Source organism: Myotis nattereri, assembly GCF_964212035.1.
Source record: "Myotis nattereri genome assembly, chromosome: 13".
Taxonomy (NCBI): Eukaryota; Metazoa; Chordata; class Mammalia; order Chiroptera; family Vespertilionidae; genus Myotis; species Myotis nattereri.
Window position 1 is genome coordinate 16,843,446 of NC_138088.1, and position 12,293 is coordinate 16,855,738.

General features: G+C 44.6%; 1 protein-coding gene across 1 annotated transcript in view; it reads right to left on the reverse strand.

Moving 5' to 3' along the window:
* Positions 1-11,886, reverse strand: part of ADK (adenosine kinase) — a 474,216-nt gene extending 462,330 nt beyond the window's left edge. The window contains exon 1 of the mRNA XM_081105246.1: positions 11,779-11,886. Coding sequence (XP_080961372.1) covers positions 11,779-11,843 — 65 coding nt within the window. The 5' untranslated portion in view covers positions 11,844-11,886. The remainder of the gene's footprint in view (positions 1-11,778) is intronic.
* Positions 11,887-12,293: the final 407 nt, after the last annotated feature.

Sequence of the window (12,293 nt, forward strand, 5' to 3'; positions counted from 1 at the left end):
GGAGTTGAAACAGTGTTTCGATTATAGAACCCAAACAAACCAGATAACTGCTTTCAGCAGCCGAGGCCTAAGAGCTGGAGCCAAGCCTCAGAGCTAAAGCTGGCCCAGAATAAAATTAAAAAAACGAAAAAAAGAAGCGGTTGGGAGCTTCAGTCACCCGCCAGCCTGAAAACAGCCCTCAGCCCCTCACCCAGACTGGCCAGGCATCCCAGTGGGGACCCCACCCTGATCCAGGACACCCTCAGGGCAAGCCAGCCAGCCCCCACCCATGCACCAGGCCTCTATCCTATATAGTAAAAGGGTAATATGCCTCCCAGCACCGGGATCAGCAGAGCCGCGAGGCCTCCCGGCACCAGGATCAGTGTGACAGGGGGCAGCGCCCAAAACCCTTGATTGCCCTGCGGCTCTGTGTGTGACAGGGAGCAGGGTCACAACCTCCCTATCCGCCCTGCTCTGTTCGTGACAGGGGAAGGCACCCCACCCCCCTGATCAGCCCTGCTCTGTGCCTGATGGGGGGAGCTCCCCAACCCCCTGATCGCCCTGCAGCTCTGTGTGTGACAGGGTGCAGTGTCCCAACCCCCTGATCCGCCCTGCTCTGTGTGTAACAGGGGGGGAGCTCCCCAACCCCCTGATCGCCCTGCAGCTCTGTGTGTTACAGGGGGCGGGGCCACAACCTCCCTATCCGCCCTGCTCTGTTCGTGACAGGGGGGAGCTCCTCAACCCCCTGATTGGCCCTGCTCTGTGCGTGACAGGGGGAGCTCCCCAACCCCCTGATCGCCCTGCGGCTCTGTGTGTGACAGGGTGCAGCACCCCTAACCCCCCCCCCATCGGCCCTGCCCTGAGTGTGACAGTGGCGGCACCCTAACCCCGATCCACCCTGCTGTGTGTGTGACAGGGGGCGGTGCCCCAACTCCCCTATCGGCCCTGCTCTGTGAGTGACAGGGGGGAGCTCCCCAACCCCCTGATGGGCCCTACTCTGTACGTGACAGGGTACGGAGCCCCAACCCCCCTGATGGGCCCTGCTCTGTGCGTGACAGGGGGTGGCGCCGCAACCTCCCTATGGACCCTGCCTTGAGTGTGACAGGGGGCGGTGCCCCAACCCCCCAATCGGCCCTACCCTGAGCGTGACCAAGGGCTGCACCTAGGGACTAGGCCTGCCCTCTGCCACCTGGGAGCAGGCCTAAGCCAGCAGGTCGTTATCTCCCGAGGGGTCCCAGACTGCAAGAGGGCACAGGCCGGGCTGAGGGACCCCCGTCTCCCCCGCCAAGTGCACAAATTTTTGTGCACAAAGCCTCCAGTCTATATATAAAAGCCTAAGTAACCATTATGACTGGACGACCGGCCAGTAGCTATGACGTGCACTGACCACCAGGGGGCAGACACTCAAGCAGGAGCTGCCCCCTGGTGGTCAGTGTGCTCCCACAGCCAACCTCCCATGGCCAGCCAACCTCCCACGGTCCCTCCCCCCGGTCGGCCAACCTCCCGCAGTCTCTCACCCCCAGTTAGCCAACCTCCCACAGTCCCTCCTCGTAGCTGGCCAACCTCCCGCAGACCCTTTCACTGGTCAGCCAACCTCCCGCAGTCCCTCCTCCTGGCCAACTGGCCCCGACAGCCCCCATCAGGACTAGGCGAGATGGCTCCGATCAGCCCCGATCACCAGCCAGGCCAATGGACCCCACCATGCACAAATTCGTGCACCGGGCCTCTGGTTCATAATAAAATAGCCCATATTTCTTCACTGCAATTCTTGATGTTTAGTGTTTGGCTTGCTGGTGCCAGGTGGTTGAACTCTTGCTGTTGGAGAACACAAATGCAAGAAATGATTATTATAGGCAATGCTCACTATAGTATAAAGTACAAAGAGAGAAGAAGCTATTTCACAAGAACAGAAATGCAATCTTGAAGTGTATCTTTTGCCTTTACCGTCCTCCAGTACTGGATTTATTTTGCACACACACTCACTCCACATAACAAGAAAAATGAAGGTCCAAGAACCATGAAGTACTTTCAGATAAGATTCTATCAACTCTTATGAATTGATAAGAATTTACAGCTAGGCCCTGGCTGGGTGGCTCAGCTGGTTAGAGCAGCATCCAGATACACTAAGGTTGCAGGTTTGATACCCAGTCAGGGCACCTACAAGAATCAACCAATGAATGCATAAATAAATGGAACCTCAAATTGATGTTTCTCCCTTGCTCTCTCTAAAATCAATAAAAACTTAAACAAATTTACAGCTAATACATGAAATCTTTTTGAACCAAGGAGTACTACAAACAACCTTAAAACATCTTTAAAGAGTTAAGAATTCATTCTTGTAACAAAAATTCAGAGCCTGTTATGTTGCAATAAAGTAATTATTACTTGAGCCTCTAAGAGTTATTCAACTGGTTTCTTGGCTTTAAGCAGCAGCAATTGAGACACGACATGCAAATACTGTATGTAGCAATAATGCAAAGTATAAAGTACAAACAGTCAGAGAAGAAGCCATTTACAGACTAAGTGATAAGGAAAGATAGACTTAGGCTGGACCTTCAGGAATGAGGGTTTGAGTGGGAACACTGTTTTCATAAACATCTCCTATACAGGCAATAATGGACTTTTCTCTTGCTGAGGGAATGACACCCCCTCCCTCACTCTGTAAGGTCCTGGTGTCAGTGGAGTTGGTGATCAGAGTGCCCCCCTCAACATCTATCCACTCCCCCATATACATAATATCCACTGGCTCACACATACACCAGCACCCACACCCACACCCACACAATGGCCATGCACACACACACGGGATGAGCAATGACAATATATCTAAGTCTGACCCAAATCCCCACCCCTGACACAATAATTGGTTCAATGGTGAGTATGTGGGACCAGAGTATTCTCAAAACTGGTATCTCTTCTATTGTGCTCATGAGAGTTTTGGCCTGGGGCTGAGAAATACCATCTTCCTTGTTACTTTGGGATGGCCTGTGTGAGAAATGAATCCAATGCCAGAGGGCAATAGAGGCAATATATGTACTTCTAGAATGAGTCATATATGGCTGGACTCCCCAGTCATGCTGGTAATTGAGACTCTTAGAGATTTAGAAATGCTTCTACTAGTGATGCACCACCTCCGCCTCTAGAAAGCAAATAGCAAACAACCACTTCAGTATCATTTCTGATAATCCCTAATTTTATAAGTGATCAATAATCACAGGGGCTACCTCCATATCTATTATCCTATATATTCAAATAACATTGCAAAATAGCAGGGCTTACTAGAACCTAAATGTGGCTTGCTGATGTACCTTGAGAAGGTAAGAATTTCTTACATGATAATTGCTGTACATATATTTTCTTATTCTATTTTAGAAAATATGCTGAAATTATAATGCAGGCAATCAATGAAAACAAAAATGTAAGTAAAAACTCAGATGTTCTTATGTTGAAAGCTACTGGTAATTTCACTGCTTTCTAGATCAACACATTTTTTAAAGCAATTGTGGGAAGCTACAAGTACAAAAAGGTACAAACACACACATCAGAAATAAAACATCTATGGGCAACAACTTTGAATCTGCCTTCGAAAATATTTAAAATGTATCTCAAACACTATGTGAAACTTCAGTTTATGAGGCCACTTTAGTGAAATAAGCCTTCCAAATCTTCAAATCTAAGAGTTAAAAAGAACTTTTTGCCTTAGTCAGTTACTATTATAGAGGAAGATAATCCTAATAACTCAATGACATAACCAGTACAAGTACTATGATAGAGCTAGCCAGAAGAGCTCTTTGAAGTAAGCATCTATTTAGTATCACAGAAGTGTATAATGGTAACTGTAGGAAAATACTAGCAACTGACTCTAATGAAAAATTGTTGTTCCTGCATAACAGCAAACTGTAAAAAGCTGACTATTTAAATTTTTAATAAAGGTCCACAATCCTTTTGTTGAATTACTGGGGCAAGATGTGTTTGGGGCTAGAATTTTATGGGATTCAGAAATCTGCTGATTTTAAGAAGATAATACACTACACATACTGTATATTTTGCAAACTTCCCAGGTGGGTTTCATGCTGCATACCACTAACAGACTAATATTTCTAGAGCAAAACATATACATTTGTGTCAGACAAATACTACAAAGAGCCTTGTATCAGTTCAAGTTTTGCTATCAAATTAATTCACCTCACACTTTTTTAAAAACTTCCAGTTTACAGAGCTTTTAGAATTTCAGACGTATAAATGAAAAGATTACAACCTATTACAAAATCATAATACTTATTTTACGAAGTTCCAGATTTACTTAGTATCTCAGAGGTACATTCTTTAACTATGATATTTAGCCACTCATACTCAGCCAAATTATGTATTCAGTGTATATCAAGTTTCTCCAGCTTAAAATCAAGAGCCCTAATCTATATATTCTGTGTAGAGAAATTGGATAACACACACACACAAAAAAAAGAAAACAAAAATAACCTCAATCCTTCCATTTAGAGCAACTATTAAATTTTTGGTGTCTAAATTTTCAGATTCTTTTTATATACATCCTATCTAATAAAGAGGGAATATGCTAATTGATGCTCACACCGTCACAAAGATGGCAGCACCCACAGCCAATAAGGAGGGAATGTGCTAATTACTGCCCCGCCCTCAAAGATGGTGGCACCCACAGCCAATAAGGAGGGAATATGCTAATTGACTGTCACACCCTCAAAGATGGTGGTGCCCACAGCCAATAAGGAGGGAATATGCTCATTGTCACACCCTCAAAGATGGCAGTGACCACAGCCACAAGTTGGCCTGCACGGGAGAGCAGTTGTGGGCGATCAGGCCTGCAGGGGAGAGCAGTTGGGGGTGACCAGGCTGGAAGGGGAGGGCAGTTGGGGGCAACTGGGCCAGCATGGGAGGGCAATTGGGGGCGACCAGGCCAGCAGGGGAGCAGTTAGGCATCGATCAGGCTGGCAGGGGAGTGGTTAGGGGGTGCTCAGGCTGGCAGGCAGAAGCAGTCAGGGACAATCAGGCAGGCAGGCAGGTGAGTGTTTGGGAGCCAGCTGTTCCGGATTGTGAGAGGAATGTCCGACTGTGGTTTAGGCCCAATCCCACAGGCAGTCGGACATCCCCCGAGGGGTCCCAGATTGGAGAGGGTGCAGGCTGGGCTGAGGGACACTCTCCCCCCCCCCCACCCCAATGCACGAATTTTGTGCACAGGGCCTCCAGTTAATATAATTATGATTGAAATTCCTATAGTTTTAGTGTGGATTTTTTGTTTTTGTCTTCCTATATACCTAAAATAACCTTTCAACATGAGGGCTTTGTTCTTTCATAATTTTTGAAAAATTCTGTCATCATGTCTTCTGATATGACCTCTCCACCACTTACACTATTTCCTCTTTTTGGAACCCACAGTTAAATTAAGTTGGAGCCTCTCAATTTACATTCACATCTCTTAATTTCTCTTTATTCCTCTGTGCTACATCTGGGTGAATTATTCAGTACTATCTTTCAATTTGCTAACTTTCCCTTCAAATATATTTGGTCTAAAGTTTAACCATCTTACTTTTTTTATTTTCAGTAACTTTTATTTTCTTTTACATCACCATTTACTTCATATCTACCTATTTTTTATTTATAACATGTTGTTCCTTAATGGCTATTACTTCTTTTATCTTTTTAAAGATATTTAAAATACTTGAAGTCATTTTGAAATTGCTCTAGTAATTCGGTTAGGTTTTGAGTGAATTTATCTTCTGGTGTTTGTGTTATTGTCTAAGTAATGGTCTTCCTCATATGTTTGTAAGCTCAAACTTTCCCTTCCTTTTTCCTGAAGTAAGCTGCCCCTCCCTCTTCCAGAGCCCGCTATCTCCAAGCTCGGTGCTGTTGTACCGGGTGACAGTGGAGATACTACAGTTCCCAACTCCGAGCCATCTGGCAGTTCTGCCACTGTGTCACCACCTCAGGTCCACAGCTTTTTAAAGCAACAGCTGGAAGTGGAAGACTTCAGCTTTTTTTTCATTCAGACCCAGCCCAGCTCCCAGTTTCATCCAGAATGTCTAACTCCAGTTCCCCTGCACAGAGTTATTTCTACCAGCCTCTGAACCCAACGTCTAACTGTAAATTTCCTTTCCATTTCAGTCCCTGAAGATATTTACCTGTTCTTGAGAATATCTACATCTTTTCATTTTCCTTTTGAGTTTGTAACTGCTGCATTTAGAGCAGAGTGGGGAGCCAAAAGCAGAATAAACAGTACTCCATAATAGCAGCTAACAGGAAAGTGGAAAAAGTCTCCTGAGATATTTCGTATGAAGACTTACTATGTGCCAATTTTATAACCATTTCCTCATGAAATCCTCTCAACAATCTTTTGAGGTAGGTACTATTATTACATCCCTTTCATCGGTGAGAAAACAGAGGCATGGGGTCAGTAAGCAAGCTTCCTAGAATTACCAGTTAATAAAAACCAAGAGTCAAACCAGATGTCAGATTCCAAAGACATGCTCTAAATCACTGCTCTGCTGGTTTCCATCCTGACCAGAATGCTCTTTATTATTTTGATTCTTTTTTTTTCCCTACTTAACTGTGAACATTTTGCACACAGGATTTTAATTGATGAAAAGGGAAGTAAAGCCATATTCCAGGTAAAAAGGAGCATATCAGCCTCATGTTTTATTTAGTCTAGGCCTAGACCTAAAATCAGAAAGTTTTCTTTTTTATTTTCTTTTTCTTTAAAAAAAATTTTTTTTATTGATTTCAGAAAGGGAGAGACAGAAACATCTATGATGAGAGAGAATCATTGATTGGCTGTCTCCTGCATGACCTCTACTGGGGATCGAGCCTGCAACCGGGGCATGTGCCCTTAACTGGAATCGAACCCAGGTCCCTTCAGTCTGCAGGCTGACACTCTACCAACTGAGCCAAACCAGCCAGGGCAGAAACACAGCTTCCAATGTCTCTCTTTTTCCTAGAGGTCTTCCCATTTTCCTTGGGCTCCAAGCACTTCAGTGTGCATCACAGCGATCAGTTCATTCCACTGTTCAGTCAATTTGCATATTAGGGTTTTATTATATAGGATGATGAGTAAGTAAAGTTGTGCCTGAAAAAGATTAGACAGAACTTGAGACTGGAAGTAGAGAGACTAGTTAGGAAGCCAATACAAAGTCCAAGCAAGATGAAGTCTAAAATCGTTGTGGCAGCAGAAATTGAAAAGGAAAGGCATTTCTGAGACATTATTGAAGAAGACTTAGAAAATTCTGTGTGACTAGAAAATGAGTCAAGTATCTAGGTTCCAAACTTTGGAGAAAGACAAGTTAGTGGTGCCATTAACAGATGCAGGAACCATGGATGAAGGTGCAGATGTAAGACAACAGATTAATTTAGTTTGACATATATGATTTTGAAGTGGCAGCAAGCCACTCAGAAGGAGGTATTTAGTAAATAGTAAAATTGGTCTGAGAGCTAAAGGATATTCACACATGTGAAAGCATCCAGTACAATGTCGGGACTCCATACACCTTCTGCTACAAGTCAGACCAAATCATCTGTAGCTTCCCAAGGAGCAGCTATCTTCCATTTCTACCTCAAAACAAACTTTCCTACAAAGCCAGGCACCCTACTCACACCTGGTTAACTCTTTGTCATCCTTCATTATCCTCGGGTACCATTTTCCCAAACCCCACTCATTTCCACCAGGAGGATGAAACCTGGGTCTTACCTCTCTATATATAGGTCCCTAATGTTTAGTGCCATGATAAAAATAGCAGTCACTTGAAATACTGATTCAAAGAACAGACTTGGCATGTGCTGAACAAGCCTTGGAAGAAACCGTATCCTCTTAGAGGTGACCGCTAAAGAAGTGAACTTGGATGAGATTTCCAAAGTAGAGAAAAGAAAACTAAGAGGACCTAAATATAGGTAATATTGGTGGAACATCTTCATCTAATGAGCAGTTCCCAAAAATGCTTCTCAACTTCTTTCAGCTCTAAATACCTCAGCTGTAATATGGGGATCATTACTCCTACCTCACAGGTTGCTGGAACAATTAAGAAAGTATACATAAAGTCCCTCGTATACTGTCTGGCATTCAATTAATGTTCCCTTTTGTTCCCCAAACCCAATGTGAAATCATGTTAGAGTGTTTATTTCTTTGGAACTTCAGTAGCTGCTATAACCTGAAAAGCAACCCAACTTAGAAAAATAAAGGCTACACTTGTCAGATGTTCTCCCTAGGGCAAAGTTTTTTCTATTTCAACACTATTGTCAATTGGGGCTGGATAATTCTTTGTTATAGGGAACTTTCTGTGCGCTATAGGATGTTTAACAAAATCCTGGAACTCCACCCACTATGTGCTAGTAGCACCTCCCATCAAAAATGACTCCATACAATGTCAAATGTCCTCCGGTTGAAAATCCCTATTTCAGAGCTAACTGAAATTTTCACAAAGGCCTAAATCCTCTTTCCCTGATCTCTAAAAATATATCTCATAAATTTGTTCCCCAATGACTGATCTACACATTAAACTATGCTTAAACTTTATAAATCATTCTCCTTAAAAATCCACCGAAAGTGGCAGCTAGCCCCTGAACTGTCAAACAAGTCATCATAGATAATGCATGCAGTCTAATCACTCAGTGCTTTATCACACTGTGACACTTAAAACCAAACTAATATAATAAGAGTAGGAGCAGCCCTAGCCGGTTTGGCTCAATGGAAAGAGCATCGGCCTGCAGACTGAAGGGTCCCAGGTTCGATTCCGGCCAAGGGCACATACCTGGGTTGCGGGCTTGATCCCCAGGAGGGGGCGTGCAGGAGGCAGCCAATCAATGATTCTCTCTCATCATTGATCTCTCTCTCTCTCTCTCTCTCTCTCTCGCTCTCCCTTCCTCTCTAAGATCAATAAAATATATTTAAAAAACAAAAAAAGTAGGAGCAGCCGATCCCAAAAGGTCTTCACACAAAATTAAGAGATTTGTCCCAATACTCAAGTGTCTAATATTTTAACTTCAAGTCTACAGGTGGCACTAAGGACATAGTGTATAAAATGAGCTTCAGCTGCCTAAGGACTTTCACAAATTTGAAATAGACACTAATGACATATATATATATATTTAAGAATTATTTTGTATCAGATGCCCACCTATTTCAACATAAAAAGTTCTGTATGCTAACAAAAAAAAAGGGGGCAAAAATAACAAAAAAACAAAAACTGAGTTAACAATTTAGGGTTTTTGCATAAATTGCTTTAAGTTAATAAGTATAGCCTGGTAACAGAGTACAGACATGGAATGAGACTCTCTGGATTAAAATCCCAACCCCATCACTTATTAGATAGGTGACTTGATAAATTACTTAACTTCTCTATGCTTGCTCGGTAAAATAGGGATAATTACGGTAATTACCTTGTAGTGTTGTTGCGGATTGAATGAGTAAAAATAGGTAAAATGCTTAAACAGTGCCTAGCACAAACATACTTAAGTATTAAACATTGTTTATCATTAGTTTTATTGATGTATAAGCACCTTGGGTGGCTCATAAAAGTAGGTACAGTGGAGTCAAACAACAATAAACTTGCACCCACATGCTCTGGGTTCATATTTCAGTTCCTTAACTATTTCATTTGGCATTAATTTCCTCATCTGTAAAATAGGAAAGCACTTTGAAAATGATGCACTTAAGGGAAAACTTAAAAGCAGTATGTTCAGTAGGAAAGTAGAGAAAAGTTGCATCTGATTTCCACTTTGGAAAAAGGAAACTTTGTGGAGGAGGTGCCTTTTAAGACAGTAAGTACTCTAGGAATGGACCACATAGGGAAAGCACAGGCCTTGAACCAAGGTAGGTCTGATTCAAAATCCCTTGCTTTCTTTACTCCAGAGATTTTCAATCTCATAGCATACATAAACTAATCACTAAAATTCTGCAGCACACCAAAAAAAAAAACAAAAAAAAAACGTATAAATTTGATTCATTCACACCCAGATGGCTATTGCTGTGCTGGCTATTGTCATTTTTTAATTTGACAATGAAAGGGAAAAGAGATCAGAGCCCCTGACTAAATACTCAGGTATTGCATGTTTTAAAACTTCTTGCAGCACACCGGTTGAAAATCGCTGCTTTACGCTATAGTTTGAAAGCTTAAAAAAGAATATCCTGATTTCTTAAAGGTTTCTTTTCTTCATACAAGGTAGGGACACTAACCCTTTGAAGGTAGTAGAAATACATTAAAGGCTGTTAACGTAAAAAAAAAAAAACAAAAAAAAACACATTGAAACCTGTAAAGAATTTTTGTGAGTTTATTTGAGCCGGGAAGCAGAACCTCAATGAACTGAGATAATGCTCCGAAGAATGGGCTGGTTACATCTGTGTTTATACATTGCAATCAAAGGAAAGGGATGTAGGTGGGTTACTTGAAATCCACTGGTGATAGACTAGAGAGGCAGGAGAAAGCAGAGCAGGGAAACCCCTGGGATTGGATAAAAAGTAAAATGATAGACACATACTTAGGTGGGTGCAGGACCAATTAACATGATAACAATGAAGGAATTTGTGGTATCTGTCCTGCCGCCCAGCACATTAGGTTGTGCCCCAAGGGGTCCAGAAAAAGGGAAGTTACAAGTTACCCAGACATTTCAAAGGGTATGTTATTATAGTCGATGCAAAAAGACAGATAAAGGTTGACCTTGTCAGTGAAGATACCGGCCTAGGACGTAACTACCCACCGTAACTGCTTTTAGCTGAAGTTTAATTTCAGACCACCCTTTGTGGTTACTTTTAAGTCTGAGTCTGCAAAACTGCCATGCAGGCTTCCCCTGCGCTTGTCAGGTTAGCACGTGGCCCCTTTCCTCCACAAGGCACTGGCCTCGATTTGGGCCAGTACGTGCCCTTTTTTCCATTACGAATGATCCATTCTTTTAGAAGGAAATGATGTTGGAAGAAATGAGATTCCTCTTGTATAATGAGGACTGTCCCGATAGTTTTAAATCAATTTGATATGGTTGTTTTTAATTAGAAAAACCACTGCCTTCCAATGAACATTTCAAAATCACCAAGGGCTGTGCACGCTGCCCTTTATACGAAGGAATATTTAACAATTTTTTGTAAGTAAAAGTTGCAACATCAATCACATGTGAAGCAGGTGTTAGGCCCAGGGCTGTCCTCACTGAAGCCAACAAATGCAGAGAGAGAGAAAAAAAAAAAAAAAAAAGAAGGAAAAGCAGCCTTTCCTATCCGTTCAGCTAAATGCCGCTCCCACCCCCAACCTTCACCCCGCAACCAAGCCTCGGCGGCTGGGGCTGGGTCGCTGGCAGACTCTGCAAAAGCGCCAGCGTCCAGAGTGTGTAAGGAAAGCAAAGCCGAGTCTCCCTTTTACGAAAAACCCCCAACAATTCTGTCTTTGCCCCAGGGCAGGGAACTCGCTGGGCCTCCTCCACGTCACACCCCAGGAAAGAGGCGGCGGCGGCGGCATGTGACTTTGCTCTGGTCCGGTTCGGTTCTCCGGACTCTCCGCAGCCCAGGCGGGAGGACTCCCACGTGGCGCCCGCAGCCTGCCCACAGCCGGCTCGGCCCCCGCTGCCGGCGCTCTGATTGGCCAAGGGCGGCTGGAGCCGCTCCCAGACAGGAGGCGACTCCGCCAAATGGGGCGGGCACGCGGCGAGAGGTCGCGGCCATGCGGGCTGCACCCCGAAGAGCGGCATCCACGCGTTGGCCCCACACCGGCAGCCAGGCCACCACCCAGTGCAACCCACACGTAGGCCCCGGTTAGAGGCCGGCGCCGCCACCCTCCACCCCACGCAGGTAGCGCTCACCTCAGCGCTCGCGGCGCCTCCACCTTCAGCTTTTTGGGCTTCGGCTCCTCCTCTGCCGTGGCCATCTTCGCGCTCCCACCCCACTTAGGATCCAGCGTGCGCCCCACCCCTTCGGCGCTGCGGTACCGCCCCCGCCTCGTAACACCGCCTCCGTTTTTACAAACCCCTCCCTCTCGGCTCCTCCCAGTTCACGCCTCTCCCGCCCGCAATCATTGGCTCGACCCCTCAGCTCCACCCATCGGCTAGTACCGCCCCTTCCTGGTCCCGCCCCTCCTCGTACGGGGCCAACCCGTCCCCCCTCAGATTGTGTTAGGTTGCGGATGAGCGCCTGAGTCCAGGAACGCGAAACCCCCTCATTCTTCTGAAATCTCGGGAAATCTAAACCCTAAAACTCAAGAGATGTATTTCTTCTCATTCAACACCTTCCCGCTTACTTAACCTTTCCAAATCTGTAGACCTCGTTGGTCTCCTTGAAGTTGTCAGTCAGGCAATCTACTGGGCACTCCAACGGCGGG